The sequence below is a fragment of the Erinaceus europaeus genome, chromosome 10, assembly GCF_950295315.1.
Source record: "Erinaceus europaeus chromosome 10, mEriEur2.1, whole genome shotgun sequence".
Taxonomy (NCBI): domain Eukaryota; kingdom Metazoa; phylum Chordata; class Mammalia; order Eulipotyphla; family Erinaceidae; genus Erinaceus; species Erinaceus europaeus.
In genome coordinates this window covers 23,572,902-23,593,941 of record NC_080171.1, presented here as the reverse complement: position 1 = coordinate 23,593,941, position 21,040 = coordinate 23,572,902, and the positions used below count along the sequence as shown (strand labels likewise).

Genomic DNA, 21,040 nt, shown 5'->3' with positions numbered 1-21,040 from the left:
ATTTTGTTTTACTGTCTCATGATAAAATTATTTTGTTTGCTCTTTTATATGCATTGTTACCCTTTGGGGATACTTTGTTTTTTTGAGACAGTTCAGGTGAGAATTGTAAGGAAAATGAATATGAACTGGCTACTTTTCTGAGGCATAGTTTTTGGATATAAATCCCTCTATTTGAGTTTATACTTCACTATATATACACACAGACACATATATTTAAATTGTATTTCTCAATTTTATGAGGTGAGAATCTTGAGTGAGTTTATTACTGGGTATCTAAGTTTTTAGCTGCTAATGTGGATTTTTTTTTTTTCCTTTAAGGGGTTGGACATAATTGCCTTATTTCATTTCAGGGATCCTTCTAAAGTAAATATTCTGGTACCCGGTGCTGGACTAGGAAGATTGGCCTGGGAAATAGCTATGCTAGGTTATGCTTGTCAAGGAAATGAATGGAGTTTTTTTATGCTCTTTTCTTCCAACTTTGTACTCAACAGGTATTTAATTTACTTTTTGCGGGAAATAGTAATTTTTCAGAATCAGATTGACCTATTTAACATTTCTGAATTTGAAGATAAGTATATAGTATTTGATTATGATACATATCACAAGTGTTTCTTCTACTCTAATTAGATTGCTTAAACAAATCAGTGCTTTGTGTAGTTCGGTGAATGTCAGATTGGGATATAGGTAAGTGGTCTTAGAAAGCGATTGAACATTTCATGAAGCTGAAACAGTTTTTGTCAGTTCTAAGTATGATCCAGGAAGGAGTATTTTTTTCTATTTTCCTTAAGCTTCTTTATTCATATTTGACTTTAGTGGAGTTCAGTGTAGCAAGCATAACTTTTTTCCCCTTAAATTCTTACAATATAACAGGCCTGCTTATGTGCTTGAAATAGAAAGATGTCTCAGATATTCTTTAGCTTCTGTTAGGAGGTAGTGGAAAACAGTTGGTATTTTTGAAGCCAGTAAAAATGTGTGATAAGGAAAAAATAAAAATTGGATTGTTGGGAAAGTCATGATGCATTTTTCTGTTTTTCTATGCAGCAGTGTGTCATGGATTTTTATCATTAGTCCATTAGCCATTTTGTTGAAATGATGTGTTCTTTTGAATGATGTAATTTAGGGGATAGTGAGATTAAAAAGTGGAGAGTTGGACAGAATAGGTAGCAAGCAAAGTCAATATAATTTAAAAGAAATAGTTGAGCTATTTTTTATTTGAGTCTGAAGTTCAAACATAAATTTTTAAGAATTTCAGTGAACAATACATCTACATCTTTTTAATTTTTTTGTCATTTCATCTAGAATTGTCTACTCACTGGCATTTATATGTGCATTTTTTAGATAATTGGGTGACATGTAGTGGTAATACTTGAAGTATTAAAATAAACTTTCAAGTAGTTTATATTTTAGTGTTTTAAAGTCAGCATTTCTTAGTAAAATTGTATAGTTAACACTGAATTTTATGCTCATGTTTTGCAGATGTTCTGAAATTAATAAGTATAAGCTTTACCCGTGGATTCATCAGTTTAGCAATAACCGGAGGTCAGCTGACCAGATTCGGCCCATCTTCTTCCCTGATGTTGACCCCCACAGTCTTCCGCCGGGTTCTAACTTTTCTATGACAGCAGGAGACTTTCAGGAGATATACTCAGAATGCAGTGAGTTGAAAGCAAGCACTCTAAATGTCTTGTGGATGTGAGGGCGATCTGGCTGCGACATCTGTCATCCCCTTGATTACCAGCGTTGAATTGGCTGATCTGGCTGGCTAGGCGGGTGTCCCCTTCCTCCCTCTCTGCTCCATGTGTGTCCCTCCTGAAGCTGAGCACTCAGTCGAAGAGGATGGCCTTCCCTGAATAGAGATGGACCAGTCTTTGGTCAAGGGTATACGAGTAGCTGTGCTCCCCTGCTAGAACCTCCAAACAAGCTCTCTAAATGTCTTGTAATTTCATTTTATGCTCAGCCAAAGTTTTAGTCATTCATTTTGATGACATAAGACATTTTTCTTTTTAAGATTTTTTAAAATATTTATTTTATTCCCTTTTGTTGCCCTCGTTTTATTGTTATTGATGTCATTGTTAGATAGGACAGAGAGAAATGGAGAGAGGAGGGGAAGATGGCGAGAGAAAGATAGACACCTGTAGACCTGCTTCACCACTTGTGAAGTGACTCCCCTGCAGGTGGGGAGCTGGGGGCTCGAACTGGGATCCTTACTTAGGTCCTTGTGCTTGGCGCCACCTTCCCATAACCCACTGCACTACCGTCTGACTCCTGGCATAAGGCATTTTTCAATGGACAATTTAGAATATTTTCAAGGTAGTGCATGAGACGATATATATATTCAGTTAAGAGCTTCCCAAAGTCCTCTGAAAAGGACTGAGGGGAACCGCACTACTGCTGGCCTTAACTCATTGGCTGCTTCTGATTGACCCCAACACCCTGTTATCGTGAATGATCAAAGTGCTTGTAGGTGTTGGTGTTTGGATACCATTTGTTTCTCATTTGACAAGCACATGCAGCTTTTTGTTTTTTTTTTGTGCCAGATAAAGAATACTGGTTAAAATTCAAGTGGCTAGTATTTCATCTTAACTGATTTAAATGAAGACTAGAAAGTGAATAAATTATAAGTAAACCTCATAAATATTACCTGGTAAAGATAAAGTGAGGTTGTTAAAAATGATCTCCAGGTTGATTATGAAATTATAAGTTATAAGCTTATATATAACTTATAACATATATAAGTTATATGGGTGGGGAGAATACAGGTCCATGAAGGATGATAAATGACATAGTGGGGGTTGTATTGTTAAATGGGAAACTGGGGAATGTTATGCATGTACAAACTATTGTATTTACTGTTGAATGTAAAACATTAATTCCCCAATAAAGAAATAAAATTTTAAAAATTATGTTATTAACAAACGTGTGGATTACAAATTATCTCACAAATGATTGTATGATTATTTTGATCATTATAGCTGATTGGAAGAGTTTTATCTCCTATATACATGCAGTTATGTAAATAGTCACATTCTATATGAGGTAATTGGTATATTTAGAGAATTGATAAAAGGGTGGTCCGGGAGGTGGCGCAGTGGTAAAGCATTGGATTCCCAAGCGTGAGGTGAAAAAAGGGCAAAATAACATAATTTGGTTTTCCTTACAGGTACCTGGGACTGTATTGCTACCTGTTTCTTCATAGACACAGCTCACAATGTAATTGATTATATTGACACAATATGGAGAATACTCAAGCCAGGTGGAATTTGGATAAATCTAGGTAAGTTACTCAGTATTTATTAGCACTACACATATAATCTGAGTAATTTACAGCTCTTCCACACCGATAATTTCATAGTACCAAATATTTCAAACTTAAAATTATGCCTCTTGTTTTTAAATCTTTGTTGTTTCCTTTAGAATGTATTCTAGTTAGTGGAGCATTTCCTACAATTCTAATAAGTTCTTTAAAAATGGTGGGATGCTCCAAAAGAGTATATTATTGTTGTTATCATTGCTACTACTTCAGGGTTTTTGCTGGGGCTTGGTATCTGTACAATGAATCCACTGCTCCTGGAGGCTATTTTTTCCATTTTTTTGCCCTTGTTATTGTTGGATAGGACAGAGAGGATGGCAAGACAGAGAGGGGCAGAGAAAGACACCTGCAGACCTGCTTCAACGCTTGTGAAGTGACCCCCCTCCCATGCAGGTGGGGAGGCAGGGGGCTCAAACTGGGATCCTTATTCTGGTCCCTGAGCTTTGTGCCATGTACGCTTAACCCGCTGCACTACCCCCCACCCGTTATTTATATTATTTATTGAATAGAGAGACCTACAGCACTGTTTTCATCACTCATGAAGCTTTCTGCAGATGGGGAAAGCAAGTGGGGGAAACCTGGGGCTTGAACCCAGATCCTTGTGCTCTATAATGCATGTATTGAACCAGGTGCACCACCACCCAGACCCTCAGAACTCAGGATCTGTACTTGAGAACCCAGTGCTTTATCCATTGTGCCACTTCTAATAACTGATTAAAATGTTTGGATTTTGTGATGGTGTTAAAGACATACTCAGAAATTGCTGAGGAGTATACCTTTGTGATGGTAGGTAGCAGAAAGCTGAAGCTTCTAGTCAGAACTCGCAATTTATATTTTATTTTTTTTTAATATATATTTTCAAATTATGAAGGACTTACCTGGATGTAGCCTCACTGTAAGTCAGGAAGAGCTAATAGCTATATACTCATTCCAGGTGAGTCTCACAGCAGCCACATAAGAGTACTAATTAGTAATTTGATGGCACTCATCCCCTCATCTACTACCCCCATACCTGCATTGAGTAGGCATTCTGTTCTGTTAAGAACACTATGCTAACCATTAGGGAGGATTCAAAATGAAATTTAAGACCTCATTTTATTCACATAGCTTGTAACCTAGTTAGAAAACATTACATGAAAGAACTACATGCAAAATTTATCACTGATCAGTGCAACAGTGCTCTGAATTAGTTTTAATGTGACATTAGGGGAATAAGTATTAGGACTCAAAACTTAGATGTATTAATTAGGTTTGATTTCAGCAAGGTTTTAGAACATGGGTAAAAGCTCAAATTGGTGGAGTGGGGCTCTGGGGTCTTGGCCCATATTGGTGGAAAAGTTTAGGGTGAGAGTTGTTTTGTAAACACCTACCACAGGGAAATGGGAAATTGATTTTGTGTCATCAACTGTACTGTAAATTATTATTTACATTATCTCCCTCCCCCCTTCCAATAAATGATTTGATGGAGGAAGGGTAGATAGCATAATGATTATGCAAAGAGACTTTTGTGCCTGAGGCTCCGAAGTCCCAGGCTCAGTCCCCCACACCACCATAAACTAGAGCTGAGCAGTGCTCTGGTTAAAAATCATAATAAAATAGAGCAGGGGTAGATAGCATAATGGTTATGCAAACAGACTGTCATGCCTGAGGGTTCGAAGTCCCAGTTTTAATCCCTTGCATCACCATAAACCAGAGCTGATCAGTGCTCTGGTAAAAAATAATTAAATAAATTAAAAAATAAAGTGATTTGATAAGGGAGGAAAAGCTTAAATTGAGAGAGTTGGAGCCTGTGGTTGGCACTTGCTTAAATGGAACAGTGAACTGAGGTAAAACATGAGAAGTATGTAAGAATCATTGGCACATGTTTAGTATGTAGATACAAGATCATTGGTGTACTGCACAAAAGTGAAAGACTCTGGGGTGGGGTTCAGGTCCTGTAACATGATGGCAGAGGAAGACCTAGTAGGGGTTGAATTGTTTAATGTGAAGAAAACTGGGAGATGTACATATGTATAGACTATTGTATTTTACTGTCAAGTGTAAACTACTAATCCCCCAATAAAGAAATTTTACAAAGACAAAAAGAAAAAAAAAAGATATACTAAGACCATATTGTTGAAGGGTCTTAAAATAATGGAAAAGCATAAGTTTATAGAAAATCCTTGTTATGAGGCTGTGCATTCCTCTAAAAAAGGCTTCAGAAGTCTTGGGATATTCTAGAGTATGTCAGGTGCTCAGTAGATTGTAGCTACTCTCATTTTACTAGTACTAATAAAACAGGTATTTTAAGCTTGATAGAGGAGTTTGATAGGAGCCACTGTTACCTGAAATGTTCACTAAGCAAATTTGTAATCGTATTTTCTACTGGTCTGTAATGGACCAGTTGTCCTTTACAGTACTATGGAGTATCACACCTAGAGCCCTGAGCCTGTTCAACCCCCTGAGCTGCCTCCCTCACCCAGGCTTTTGAGTGAAGAGTTACCAGAGCATTGAATAAGAGGCTAGTTTAGGGAGAATGTTGTAAAAATAATGTCATAACTATCACTTCCTTGGCACTTTGTTTGTCCCAGATGTGTTGCTACTTCATGCTAAAGTCATGTTAACAGAGGGGCTGAGTCAGTGACTTGTTCTCCGCCACATCATAGAAGGAGTTAGAACCAGGGTATCAGCTGTGCACTTAGGTAGCTCCGGGGAGTCGGGTAGTAGCGCAGCGGGTTAAGCACAGGTGGCGTAAAGTGCAAGGACGGGTGTAAGGATCCTGGTTTGAGCCCCTGGCTCCCCACCTGCAGGGGAGTTGCTTCACAAGCGTGAAGCAGGTCTGCAGGTGTGTATCTTTCTCTCCCCCTCTGTCTTCCCCTCCTCTCTCCATTTCTTTCTGTCCTGTCCAACAATGATGACATCAATAACAATAATAACTACAATAAAACAGCAAGGGCAACAAAAGGGAATAAATAAATATTAAAAAAGAAGAAGAAGAAAGAAAGAAAAAGGTAACTCTGGTGTCAGCTCCTGGAAGTAATGGCCTGTCACCCTTTTTTGGCTTGTACTCTCACCGACCCAGCTTAGCTTGCAGACCCTGCTGTTTTCATGTGATAGCCAGTGAGTAGCTGCAGTTTACATTTGTTGGAATTGTAAGAATTACAAATATAAGATCCAACATACAGAGATGGCTGGTTTACCAGAGGGACTCACCTCCTAGGTGTAGACAGATCCATTATTCAGTTGGGCCAAAGTTTCAAGGGTCTAGATCTATGTCATTGGCTCTTTAATTCACTTCTTTGTTTGCCTAGTTTACTACCCAACTTACACTACTTGTGTAAGTTTGTATTTACATAATTCATAGTATTCTTTAAATTTTAGGTCCTCTTCTGTACCACTTTGAAAATTTGGCAAATGAACTTTCCATAGAACTGAGCTATGAAGATATAAAAAATGTTGTTCTACAGTATGGATTCCAGGTCGAGGTAAGGATGAACTAAAGTACTCATGTTCAACTTTAGTGCACTCGAAAAGAAACGATGTAGCAGATAGTCATTTTACCTCTTAATCTGTTTTATCTGCATATAAGTGAAAACTGATTTTTGGCCATTATAATTATAAGGATAGTGACATGGTGAAGTACATACCTTGTCATGCATATATGGCACTATTAAGTAAGTAAGAATGTGAGATAATGTGTATATATAAGGGAATACTAATTCATAGTATAACCACCTTTCAATAAATGGTATCTGTCCTTATAATAATGGCTTTTTCATATGTGGCTGACACAAGTAGATTAGGTTCTGGGAAACAGATCGAGGAGGGTAAGGGTGATAATGCACTGTTCAGTCTCTCATACATATGATACCTTGACTACTGTGTTTCGGTATATTTAGAAGTATTCATCTGAAAGTAAGCAACAAATTTGTTCCATAAAAACAGGAAAAGCATATATTAGTTTATAGAGTTCAAGCTCTCGGGTTTGGTTATGTGTGAATCACCACTTAATAGCAGTGTGAATTTGAGTAAACTATTAGTAAAGTGGGATTGCTAACAGTGCCCACCTTAGGAGATATAAGAGTAGTTATATAAATGAAATAGTATACAAAATGTATTTCAAACAGTGCTTGCCACTTAGAGATGCTCTGTTTTCATCATCATTACTGTTTGCATTGCAGGTAGAAAAAGAATCTGTCTTATCAACATATACTGTGAATGATCTCTCTATGATGAAATACTACTATGAATGTGTCTTGTTTGTGGTCCGTAAACCACAATAATGGCCTCAAGTGACATCGCTAGGATAAAATGTTTATTAAGAACAAATGCTGAAATAAACTCAGAATCAACTATAATAATGACAGGATGCAACCTCAAATCAGTGGTGCCTTCTTATTCCTAACAAAATTTAGAAATAGCATCTATTTTCTTAATATGTTTATTGCTTTTTTCAAAAATATACTATGCCATGCACATTTGTACTACACAAGTAAAAATGGAGGAATTATCTTCAAGTATGTTTTCCTTGAAGCCCAGAGTTGTCTTTCAGTAGGAAAAATTTTATCTCCAATGTCTTCATGAGAAGTCTCTATTTCAAGTCTGCCATACTGATGACTAATAGTATTGAAGTTCATAACGTGTGTGTGTGTGTGTGTGTGTGTGTGTGTGTGTGTGTTGTATGCATTGCACATTATCTCTAGAAGAATCTGGCAATCCTTTGGAATTGGAACTTTTGTTCACTATGGATTTTAGCAGTCTGTATACATAGTATGCTTATTCATTATTTGGATTCATTATTTGGATTGCTTTTTCCCATTTCAGCTTGACTTAGAGGAGTATCAAACATCTTGTTTTCTATGAAATGCTAAATTTATTAAGATCTATTGTCAGTAAAGTCCATTTTAAGTAAGTCTTGGCCACACTAAACTGAACACTTCTTGCAAGTATAGTCATCATGGATTATTATTATTAAGTGTATGAATCCTTAACATTGTGAGACACAGTCTTTTATTAGGTACTGCTAGAAAACTGGGGAAATAATAAAATCTGCCCATTTGAAATGTATGATTTTAAACTATAAGTGAAGGTACAGCTTCAGTGAAATTGTTTACAATAATGCCTTTGGATTATCTGGACTACAAAAAACAGGCACTTTTTCTTTAAAACAGCTATATCGTGATATTAACATGGGAAAATTTTGAATGTGAAATTCAGGGATAAATTACTACCCATGGTCTGTGTCTGCATTATTGTAAGCAGCAACCTTAGTATAATTTTAGATTGAAACCAGTTTTATTTCCCAGTAGTTGGAGCTAAAACAGTATATGCTGCTTTAAATTCTACCTCTAGCAGATCTGTATTGGAAGGAGTTTTCCTTTGCATTATTATTATTTTTTTAATGCTTACCATCCTTTCTCCTGTAGCTTAAAAGAATAGAGATGACTAATTTATTGCTTTAACCTTTTCTTGGTGAAAAGGAAGTACTTTTGTTGGACATTTTGACAGATGATTGTGATGGTATTAAATTTTGAATTAGACATAATGAGCTGGTAACATAAAAGTCCTATTTTAATAGTGAAACTTATTAACTCTTTAGAAATTTGTCGGCTGTTGGGTGAGTGCCTACATAATTCAGCATCTACTAGTAGGACCCTTTCTGCATATACAGAAAGAAAGCTCTTGTGGCCTTTATGCCCATTGTGCAGTAAGATTTCCATGAAGTTAATTTAACTATTCAAATTACAGAGTCCTGAAGACGGTCTGTTTTTGTTTGGTTCTTTTGTACTTTTTGTGTCCTTCGGTAGTTGACAGGTGTTCATTTAGTAGGAATTCTCATGACTCATAAATGAACTTGAAATTAATTGTAAAGGGGAAAATATACTGTTTTATAAGAAATTTAAAAGGAGCCTAAGTATTTTAAATATATATATATATCCATTTCAAGAAAAGGAATGCATACTATTTTTAAGTAATTTAGAAATACTTTTTATTCACTAGTATTCACTTTTTTACAACTTGTATCACAAATGATCTTTTTTTTTTATCATAGAAGTATAAATAGACTGGCAGCAATGGTTTGACTTTACTAGTTGAGATACTTGATAACTAATTTTATTCTTTAATGTTAATTTTCTAAGTTACAGCTTACATTTCAGTTAATTTTGAAATCAACTATTTAATTTGTTTTTAATTTTTCCCTCATCATGAATACAATTTTTTTAATGTACACAGATTTACATCACTTTTCTATTGCAGCTTTTGCGGTTAACATATTCTACACTTGAAAACTGTGGTTATCAGTCAGTAATAGAAGTATCACTGGAAGATTTACTTTTGTGTCTTTGATGTATAGCTGCTGAAGTGTGTAAGCCTTAAAGTTTTAATTTTTTTTCTTAACTCTATACACAAATGTTTTCATTCATTTTCATAAAGCAGGTCATTGTGCTTGCTTTCCTCCCCTACCAATAATATGAAGTAGTGCAGATAAGAATTTGTTAATCAAGTGAGCAGTGAGATATGTAAAATATAAGATAAGCTGTATAAATCACAGTATAAAATTATGAAGTCTGGAAAATGTAAAATGTACTGTATTGATATGTAATTCTCATTTTAAAAGTTGCTACAGGGGCTGAATTGGAAGCTTCATGTCTGCATGAAATTTCCTATATTTTTAATGTGTATGATTGACTTTTTTTTAAAAAAAAAAAATTAAAGTCTGCCAATTGCTACAAAACAAGATTTGCTTGATTGTGTCCATCTAGGTGATAACCATAGATAGGGGAATTCTAATGGAGCACATATCCTTTTGAATTCTAGTAGTGGACTACTTTTATATTCTTGTATTGATAGAAAGTCAGCAAGAGTGCTTTGTCTTTGAGTATGTTAAGTCTTAATAAATTCTAAGCTTTAGTTATGTTAGGGGAGAAGAGTTAATAAAGGACAGCAGGAAGTGTTCCAAAAACAGCCATTTGTAGGCCCAGCATGGTCCTTGGCTCACTCTGATTCATTTTCCTGAGCTTTGACAAGGGGCTCAATTTGTTTCATGAGAGAGGATACCACCTCTTTCATAGAGCTATTAGATCATGTGAGCTTATATGGAAAATGCTTGTGTGAATAACTGAAAGCTCAAAATATAAAATAAAATAAAATTTCTACTTGTGTTGACTATAGAAATAGGGAAAATAACATTTGGTAACATTATTAATTTAGCACCTATTTGAAAACAGTGTCAGTGGAATCCTGAGGAGTGGAGAGAAAGGAGTCAAAAATGACAAAAATGATGGCAGTCATAATAAATACAATGGTAGGTAATGGGAGAAAAGGGCATGTAAAACTTGATGGTGGGTTGCCCACAATACCACATTTAGTGCATGCCTCTTACCCACCTTTGTTTACTTTGCTAATACTGTTGAGAAGTGAAATAATTCAGTCAACATGTATGTACACTTGGCAGTCAAGCTGCCTTTCAAAAAGCTGTTTGAGAATAATTTTGCCTTCATTTTCTAACCAGTACCAGATACTGCTAATCTTTTCATGTTTATCCATGATAATTTCAGTATTACTTTAGTAGATAAATGAGCAGTTTTGCATAGACTTAATTGCCACAAAGAACTGTTTTCAATTGCCTGCCTATAGTTTTTACACATTCAACCAAAAGTTGGTAAACCTGTAGTGAGATTCATCTAAGGGATCCTGAGGACTAGTCGAGTTCTAGCCATTGACTTTCATTTGGCACTGAAGTCCAGTGCTGCCAGCAGCCCCTGGGACATCAGTACCTTTCGGCCTAGTGAACTTGGTCCAGACTTTAGGAGAGTGTCTTGAGTGAAGAGCCACTGAGTCACAGCTTTGCTTCATTTGGGTGATAAAGTGGAACACAGCATCTACCCCCAAACAGATAACTGCCACTTTATCGTATATTAAAAAAAACTAGTAGTGTCAGGCTACCATGCTTTTGAATGTATTGTTTCATTGGGCTTGCAAGGCTCTTCTTATTACACTATTGTCCAGGTGACACCACCACCCTGGGGTTGGCATGCCAGAGCCACAAGCCTTGAAAGCAACGGATTTAGTTGTCAACAGCTTGGAACTTGCCACATTTTGTCACAAAGATGTGTCTGGGAACTCCTAGGGGATGGCACTACTGTGGTACTGGCCATGAACTAATTCCTTAGGTTGTATTTAAAACAAATTTTTTAATAAAGAATTTATTATTTATTCATGAGAAAGATAGGAGGGAGAAAGAACCAGACATCACTCTGGTACGTGTGCTGCCAGAGACTGAACTCAGGGCATCATGCTGAGAGTCCACCTCCCAGACCCTGAAATATTTTTTTTTATTTAATGCTGGATATGGATACCATTTGAGAGGGGAGGGGATAGAGAGGGAGAGAGAGACACCTGCAGCTCTAGTTCACCAATTGTGAAGCTTTGCAGGTGGGGACCAGGAGCTTGATTAATACAAGTTTTTAAAATTTTTTCTATTTATTTTCCTTGTTTTTTATTGTTGTTATTGCTGTTATTGATGTCATCATTGTTAGATAGGACAGAGAAATGGATAGAGGAGGGAGTCGGGCAGTAGAGCAGCGTAATTAAGTGCATGTGGCGCAAAGCACAAGGGCCTGTGTAAGGATCCCGGTTCGAGCCCCTAGCACCCCACTTGCAGGAGAGTCGCTTCACAGGCGGTGAATCAGGTCTGCAGGTGTCTTATCTTTCTCTCCCCTTCTCTGTCTTCCCCTCCTCTCTCCATCTCTCTGACCTAACACGATGACAACAATAACTACAACAATAAAAAAACAAGGGCAGCCGGTGGTGGCGCACCTGGTTAAGCACACGTGTGCAAGGTCCTCACCTGCAGGGGAGAAGCTTCACGAGTGGTGAAGCAGTGTTGCAGGTGTCTCTATCTCTCTCCCCGTCTATCACCCCCTTCCCTCTCATTTTCTGGCTGTCTCTATCTAATACATAAATAAAGATAATAAAAAAAATTTATAAAAACAAAACAAAAAAAGGGCAACAAAAGGGAAAATGTAGCAAGAAAGAAAAAGAAATGGAGAGGAGGGTAAGACTGGGAGAGAAAGACATCTGCTTCACTGCCTGTAAAGTTACTCCCTTGCAGGTGGGGAGTCGGGGGGCTCGAACTGGGATCCTTATGCCGGTCCTTACACCTCACACCATGTGCGCTTAACCCACAGCGCTACCGCCCGACTCCCAATATGAGTGTTTAACCAGGTACGACACTGCCTGGCCCTTGTCATTATGTCTTTGAATCTGAGTTCTCTTCTTCCTGTGGTCCTATGTGCTGGAGGGATTGGCTGACAGAACAGTACTTCACTGTGACACGTGGGGAGTGCAGGTGGTTAACACATCACTGACACTATTTGTATGGGTTATTTCTGAGGGGTTATTTGTATGGGTTATTTCAAACACCACTGTGTGACTTCTTTGTTTACACCCAAAGATTGGTTGGTAACTGCAGAGGCTCTCAGGAGAACCTCACACCGACTTGGTGAACAGCCGTCACTTCAGCCAAGGGCTCGGGTCACCATCAAGTGCTAAAGTCAGGCCGTGCACAGCGTTAGCCTGTGCTAATTAGAGGCAGGTGTGTACAAAAATCTTGCACCAACCATACATGTTCAAAACCTAGCACCACACAGCAGAGAATCTTATCTCTCCTGAAAATATTTTCTTAAAAATGAAGTTCTGGGGGCTGGGCAGTAGTGCAGCGGGTTAAGCACACATGGGTGCGAAGCGTGAGGACTGGCATAAGGATCCCAGTTTGAACTCCTGGCTCCCCACTTGCAGGGGGGTCGCTTTACAGGAAGTGAAGCAGGTCTGCAGGTGCCTATCTTTCCCCCTCTCTGTCTTCCCCTCCTTTCTTATTTTCTCTCTGTCCTATCGAACAACAAGGGCAACAAAAATGGGAAAAATGGCCTCAAAGTGCACGCACCGAGCCCCAGTGATAACCCTGGAGGCAAAAGAAACGAAAAACAAGTTATGATTTGTAATAGCCCAAACTTAGAAGCAAGCTAGGTGTCTAACACACCTACTACTACTCAGCTACTGTGAATGGTGAATTCACCTTATTTTGGATGGAGCTTGAAGGAATCATGTTAGGTGAGATAACCCAGAAAGAGAAGGATGAATATGGGGTGATGATCTGGTCCTTAGACAAGCTGAAAAATAAGAACAGAAGGGGAAACACAAAGCAGAACTTGGACTGCGTTTGGTGTATTGCACCAAAGTAAAGGACGGGGGGTGGGGCACAACACGGGGGCTTTCAGGTCCTAGTGCATGATGGTGGAGGACCTAGGCTTGGGGGGGTTGAGTGTTTTACAGAAAACTGAGAAACTTTATATATGTACCAATTGTATTTTCTTTTTTAAAAAATATTTATTCCCGTGTTCTGGGAGGTGGCGCAGTGATAAGGCTTTGGACTCTCAAGCATGAGGTCCCGAGTTCGATCCCCGGCAGCACATGTGCCAGAGTGATGCCTGGTTCTTTCTCTCTCCTCCTGTCTTTCTCATGAATAAATAAATTCTTTAAAATATATATTTATTCCCTTTTATTGCCCTTGTTTTATTGTTGTAGTTATTATTATGGTTGTCATTGTTGGATAGGATAGAGAGAAATGGAGAGAGGAGGAGGAGAGAAAGAGACACCTGCAGACCTGCTTCACTTGTGAAGCGACTCCCCTGCAGGTGGGAAGCCGGGGGGGGGGGGGGGGGGGGAGGAGGGGGTCGAACCAGGATCCTTACACTGGTCCTTGCGCTTTTAAGTCCACGTGCACTTAACCTGCTGCGCTACCACCCGACTTCCCCAACTGTATTTTCTAAACCATTAATTACCCCCCTCCAAAAAAAATTCTGATGCTGGGGAGATAACAGAGGCTATGCAAAAAAGAACTTACATGATGACTTACATACTTACTAAGGCTCAGTCCTTTTGCACTGTGGTTAAGTCAGAGCTGAGGAGTGCTCTGTAAATATTTTTATCACAGGCAGTTGTACACCCGGTTAAACATATAGTGCCAAGCGCAAAGCGCAAGGACCCAGGTTTTAAGCCCCACTCCCCACCTGTCCTCTTCCTTCCCTGAGGTCTCCATCTTTGGGTCTGTAAACTCGGGAGCCTTTTCTGACCTCTCTCGGCATTGAAACCTTGGTGCTATTTCACCTGGAGGAGGCAGTACTCTGCTTGGCTCAGTCTCACTTTATACTAGCACTAAGTAGAGGTCTGACTCTTCATTTGGCTGTCCCAACACTCAGCAACTCAGCTCTGATTCAAATGAGCCCCTAACAAGTTTAATTTTCCTTCCCCATGGGTCTTCCCCTCTACAGGAACACAGAGCAAGTAGCTGAGCCAGCAGGAAACTCCAGTTGGCCCATAAGGGAGCAGTACTGGGGGCATGCAGACTACAGAGGACATGGGGACACAGTGAGGCAGGAGGAAGCCCATTTTCTCCCTAAGGCTGATGGAGGACAATGACAGCTGCTCCCACTCCCCTGTACTTCTGAGATTAGTCCTTCAAATGCTGCTCCAACCACCCTGGGACTATCCCACTTCTGAATGTCCACCCACACTGGGCTCAGCCAAGCAATCTAGTTTTCAGGACACCCAAAAGTCAGTATGGAGGAGTAAAGTCCTTGTTACTGCCTCTCATCTGGGGATCCTCAGCAGGCAGAATTAAAGGTGCCATTTGGGGTGACTGATTCCTGTCCTCCCTCTAGCTGCTCAATGCATGTTCACTGGAAGCAGGGGCTCACTACTTCTGTGCCTACCATCTGAGCAAGTACGTTTGCTTATGGGGCAGGGCATCTGGTTCCTCATGTGACTGCCTAGGAAGCCTAGGAAGTCAGAACCGTGTGCTCATCCTGGTCAACAAGACTTAAAGCTGGGGTCTGAAATGACTTTCTTCCAAAATGATATCAGCCTGCAAGCTTCTGTATATTTTAAACTTTTACCTATCTCTTCTTTATATTGGGTCTTTTTTTTATTCAAAAACAATATTTTTGTTATTTTTTCCTAAGATTCCGTATGTAAATAAGATCATGTATCATTTGTCTTAATCTGGCTTAGTTCATAGCATGTTTGTTTTACTGTGATAACTGATCTAGTTGGATGTGATGTAACTATTTTTTTTAGTATTTATTTATTCCCTTTTGTTGCCCTTGCTGTTTTATTGTTGTAGTCATTATTGATGTCCTTGTTGTTGGATAGGATAGAGAGAAATGGAGAGAGGAGGAGAAGACAGAGAGGGGGAGAGAAAGACACCTGCAGACCTACTTCACTGCCTGTGAAGCAATGTCCCTGCAGGTGAGGAGCCTGGGGCTCGAACCGAGATCCTTAGCACACATACTACTAAGTGCAAGGATCTGGGTTTGAGCCCCCTGGCCCCACCTGCGGAGGTCCGCTTCAAGAATGGTGAAGCAGGTGTCTATCCCTCTATCTCCCTGTTCACTCTCAATTTCTCTCTGTCCTATCTAATAAAAATTAGGGGTAAAATGGGGTGTGTGTGGCCACTGGGAGGGAAAAAAATGGTTTCTTGAGGGTGCACAACTTGACTTTATTAGTCTACCTTCAAAGTATTATATATGTAATAAATGCCAGAAGATACTAATTAGGTTGTCTTTTTTTTTTCTTTTTCCCCAATGCACTGCTCAGCTCTGGTGCAAGGGACTGAACCTAGGACTTTGGAGAGTCAGGCATGAGACTCTTTGCATAATCATTATGCTAACTAGCCCTACCCTGAAGTGAGTTCTTTAAAAGTGATCCAAATAGGGGCCTGGTGTGGCGTACCTGGTTGAGTGCACGTGTTACAGTGCACAAGGACCCAGGTTTTCAAGCCCCTTGTCCCCACCTGCAGGGGGAAGGCTTTGCAAGTGGTGAAGCAGGGCTGCAGATGTCTGTTTCTCTCGTTCTCTATCTCCCTTTTTCCTTCTTGATTTCTGGCTGTGTCTATCCAATAAATAAAGATAATAAATCATAAAAATATATATTTTATATATTTATTATTTATTTTCCTTTTTGTTGCCTTTGTTTTTTATTATTGTTGTAGTTATTGATGTCGTCGTTGTTGGGTAGGACAGCGAGAAATGGAGAGAGGAGGGGAAGACAGAGAGGGAGAGAAAGATAGACACCTGCAGACCTGCTTCACCGCCTGTGAAGTGACTCCCCTACAGGTGGGGAGCTGGGGGCTCGAACCGGGATCCTTAGTTGGTCCATGCACTTAGTGCCACCTGTGCTTAACCCACTGCGCTACCGCCCAACTCCCATAAAAATATTGTTTAAAAAAGAAGTGATCCAAATAGAAAAAAAAAAAAGTATCTTCATTTTTTTAGATTTTACTGCCACCAGGTTTATTGCTGGAGCTTAGTGCCTACAAAACAAAGCTATGGCTCCCAGTGGTTTTTTTTCCCTTTCTTTATTTATATCTCCTTTATTTGATAGAACAAAGCAATTGAGAAGAGACTGAGAGACATTACCCAGATCCTTGAGCATGATGATGTGCAGATTTATGGGTGAGGAGAACCAGTAGATTACTCTGGCAAATGTGATGTGGGGGTATAAATTCAGGACTACATGTTTTTAGATTCAGCATGTTAGCTGGTATACCACTATATTTGTATAATTGCTAGTGTCTAATATTTCAAAAAACATGTCCCAAAATTATTTGTCACCTTTCACTTTGGTACAGCCTCATTCCTTTCCCTTGAGAGAGGTTGTCACTCCCTTAAGAGTGACTTGCTTATACTAACACTGTCATGGAAATATGTGATTCTTTTTTTTAATTGATATCACTTTCGTATTTTTATTTTTTAATTATCTTTATTTATTGGATAGGGACAGCCAGAAATTGAGAGCATAGGGGGAGATAGAGAGGGAAAGAAGACACCTGCAGCCTTGCTTTGCTACTCATAAAGCTTTCTCCCTGCAGGTGGGGATTGGAGGCTTGAACCTGGGTCCTTGTGCTTTGTAACATAAGCACTCAATCAGGTGTGCTACTACCTGGCCCCAAAATGTATGATTTCCCAAAGTAGAATCATATAAACATTGTGGTGTTTGTGTTTAACTCCCTTCCACTAGAAGCTAGCTGTTACATCATTAGGAAAACCACTGTGAACTTCCACATGGCAGCATGGATAGGGTGGGGTGAAGATACCTCAGACGTCAGAGTATAAAACTTGCCATGCCTATGGCATCTTATTATTTTACTGTTATCTGCAGTGTACCCCAGGCTTCAAGTTCCACTAGCTTTGAGCTATCTTTACCTTGTACTTAAAGTGGCAGAGAGAGTGGATTTTCTCCCTTAAACTCCTGACTCCCAGCTTCCTATGTTATGCTCACGCTGGAGAGACTCCTTCATGTCAGAGTCCAGCTTCAGCCTTACATGAGGTTTGCACTGCCATCTTCATACACCGTTGTCCCTTTTCAACATTCCCACCTGCCCTCACACATTATTTTTGTTTTTAATGTAAAGTATAAGAATGAACCCAGGGCTATGTGCCTTCTTGTAGATATTTTTAAAATTTTATTTGCAAAATAAAAAATAACAGTGAAGCAGTGCTGCGGGTGTCTTTTTTTCATTCTCTATCTCTCTCTTCCATCTCAGTTTGTCTCTGTATCCAATAAATAAGTTAAAAATGTTTTTAAAAGATTAAACCAATTGATCCATTAAATCTCTTGGTCTGTGACCTAGCAAGCTCTCAGGAAACATTAGTTATGTACTCTCAAATTTCACAACTGTTTATTACATTTATAGAGAAGGGAAAGGAAGAAATAAAGAAAAGAGTAGGTTGGAGCAGGGGTAGATAGCATAATGGTTATGCAGAGACTTTCATGCCTGAGGCTCTGAGGTCCGAGGTTCAGTCCCCTGCACTGCTATTAGCCAGAGCTGAGCAGTGCTCTGGTAAAATAAAATGAAATAAAATAGAGTGACAAGGATAAAATGAGTATGTCATTCATTCTGTGTGCTTATAGATTGATTAAAAAAATGTGAAAAAAAGCAGGTTGGCTTATTTTTTTGTGAGCCTATACATCCTGCTACTTTAAAAAGGTAGATTTACTTATTTATTTTTGTGAGCTAAGGGAAGAGAAATGCCAGAGCACTGCTCAACTCTGGCTCATGGTAGTACAGAGACTGATTCTGGGACCTCTGGGCTCTTGGGTATGAACATTCTGAGCTCTTATATACTTATCTCTCTCCACAGCTCTACATAGGACTTTTTTACAACACACAAAATTCATATACATTTTTTTTTTCTCGGAAGCACTGGCTAGTTCTTTTTTTTAATTTTTAAATTATTATTATTTTTTTTAATTGGGGAATTAATGTTTTACATTCAACAGTAAGTACAATAGTTTATACATGCATAACATTCCCCAGTTTCCCATATAACGATACAACCCCCACTAGGTCCTCTGAATCCTTCTTGGACCTATATTCTCCCTACCCATCCACCCCAGAGTCTTCTACTTTGGTGTAATACTTCAATTCCATTTCAGGTTCTACTTGTGTTTTCTTTTCTAATCTTGTTTTCAACTTCCGCCTGATAGTGAGATCATCCCATATTCATCCTTCTGCTTCTGACTTATTTCACTCAACATGATTTTTTCAAGGTCCATCCAAGATTGGCTGAAAATGGTGAAGTCACCATTTTTTTACAGCTGAGTAGTATTGTGTATATATACCACACCTTGCTCAGCCACTCATCTGTTGTTGGACACCTGGGTTGCTTCCAGGTTTTGGTTATTACAAATTAGCACTGGCTAGTTCTGATTTGTGGTGATACGGGGGATTGAACCTGGAACTTTGGAGGCTCAGGAATGAAAGTTTCTTTGCATAACCATTCCACATCCTTTCTTAAAGAATCCGAAGGAGGGGACTGGCCGGTGTTGCACCCAGTTAAGTACACAGATCAGCATGCTCAAGGACCCAGTTTCCAGTCCTGGCTCCATACCTGCAGGGGCTACTTCACAAATGGTGAAGCAGGTCTGCAGGTATCTATCTTTCTCCCTATTTCCCCTCCCCTCTCAAATTTTCTCTTTCAAAAAAAAAAAATCAGTAAGACCATAGGACAAGAGGAGTACAATTCAACATAATTCCCACTACTAGAGTTCTGTATCCCACCTCCTCCCTTGAAAGCTTCCCGATTCTTTATCCCTCTGCAAGCATGTACCCAGCATCATTGTGGGGTGTAGAAGGTGGAAGGCCTGGCTTCTGTAATTACTTCTCCATTGAACATGTTGGCAGATCAATCCACACTCTTAGCAGGTTTCTTTCTTTCCCTAGTCGGGTGGGGCTTTGGAGATGTGGGATTCCAGGGTACACTGGTGAGGTCATTTGTCCAGGGTCTTGTTAATATTTTAACATCTGCTACCACAGCACTAGCCCCCTCCCTGGCATTGCCGTGGTGCTCCTATGTGATGCTGAGGCTTGGGTCCAGGGCCTCCCACATTGCAGGGCATGTGTTTGCAGAATGAGCTATTTTCTGCCTTCCCTGAAGTACTACCAGGAAAGAGGAACCAGGTTATCCTTCTGTACTCTTCTCCCACCTCCCCATGACTGAAGATTCTGCCCTTTCCCTGAGGACAAGGTGAGGTTTCCCAGTGCTCTCCTGTGACAAAAGCTTTGGCTCTACTCTCCTCACAGCAGTGTCTGTCCTTGAGAGGATGCGCTGATCTCCATATAACCAGCACCCCCACCCCCGCCCTCCTCAATCTACAACTTACAGCTTTTACCTAAGAGAATGACTCAGAAGAGACAGGTGGGCCTTTACATCTGTGGTCTCAGCAGCAGTGTACAGTGTCTCCAGGAGGGTCTTTCCCATATATGTCCTGCCCACAGACTTTCTCCAAAGCAGCTTGTGCAAGTTCAACAAAAAGATGAATGAGGTGTAAGGTGGTGGTACATTGGGTTGAGGGCACACATAGCCATGCACAAGGACCCAAATTCAAGCCACTGGTTTCTACATGCAGGGGTGTGGGGGGGCACTTCACTAGCAGTGGAGCAGGTCTCTCCCTATCTCCCACTTCTCAATTTTTCTCTATATTAATAAAAAGTGTGTGTGCGTGTGCGTGTGCGTGTGCGTGTGCGTGTGCGTGTGTGTGTGTGTGTGTGTGTGTGTGTTGGCTGCCAGTAGCTGTTGTGGACTCAGCATGAATGTAACAAACCCCAGCAATAACCTGGGGATGATAAAAAATAACTGTTAAAAGATGAATGAGTACAACCTTCATGTCTGGGGCCTCCTGGCTATTCTTAAGATGCCAATTCACAACTATTAACTTATTTCTTAACAATTTGTATAAACCAGCTGCTTTTTTTTTTTCTTCCAGGGTTATCACTGGGGCTTGGTGCTGGCACTACAAATCCAATGCTCCTGGCAGCCATTTTTTTCCATTTTTATTGGATACAACAGAGATTAATTGAGAGGAGAGGGGAAAATAGAGGAGAGAGACTTGCAAACCTGCTTCATTACTTGTGAAATGGACCCCCTGCAGGTTGGACTTGGGGGCTTGAACTCAGATCCTTGTGCAGGTCCTGTGCTTTATACTATGTGCACTTAGCCAGGTGTGCCATGTCCCCCTCTACTCCTCCTCAAGCCACTTTTCTTTCCTCTGCCAGATGTGAAAAAAGTCATGTGGGGGCTGGGTGGTAGTGCAGCAGGTTAAGTGCACATGGTGCAAAGCACAAGGACTGGTGCAAGGATCCTGGTTTGAGCCCCTGGCTCCCCACCTGCAGGGGGGTCGCTTCACATG

At 39.8% G+C, this 21,040-nt stretch overlaps 1 protein-coding gene across 1 annotated transcript in view; it reads left to right on the top strand.

Annotated features, from left to right (window-relative positions):
• The window catches only part of CARNMT1 (carnosine N-methyltransferase 1), a 28,456-nt gene extending 18,607 nt beyond the window's left edge, over positions 1-9,849 (top strand). Inside the window, exons 4-8 of the mRNA XM_016195134.2 lie at positions 351-491; positions 1,477-1,655; positions 3,161-3,274; positions 6,671-6,774; positions 7,471-9,849. Coding sequence (XP_016050620.2) covers positions 351-491; positions 1,477-1,655; positions 3,161-3,274; positions 6,671-6,774; positions 7,471-7,572 — 640 coding nt within the window. The 3' untranslated portion in view covers positions 7,573-9,849. The remainder of the gene's footprint in view (positions 1-350; positions 492-1,476; positions 1,656-3,160; positions 3,275-6,670; positions 6,775-7,470) is intronic.
• The last annotated feature ends 11,191 nt before the right edge of the window (positions 9,850-21,040 follow it).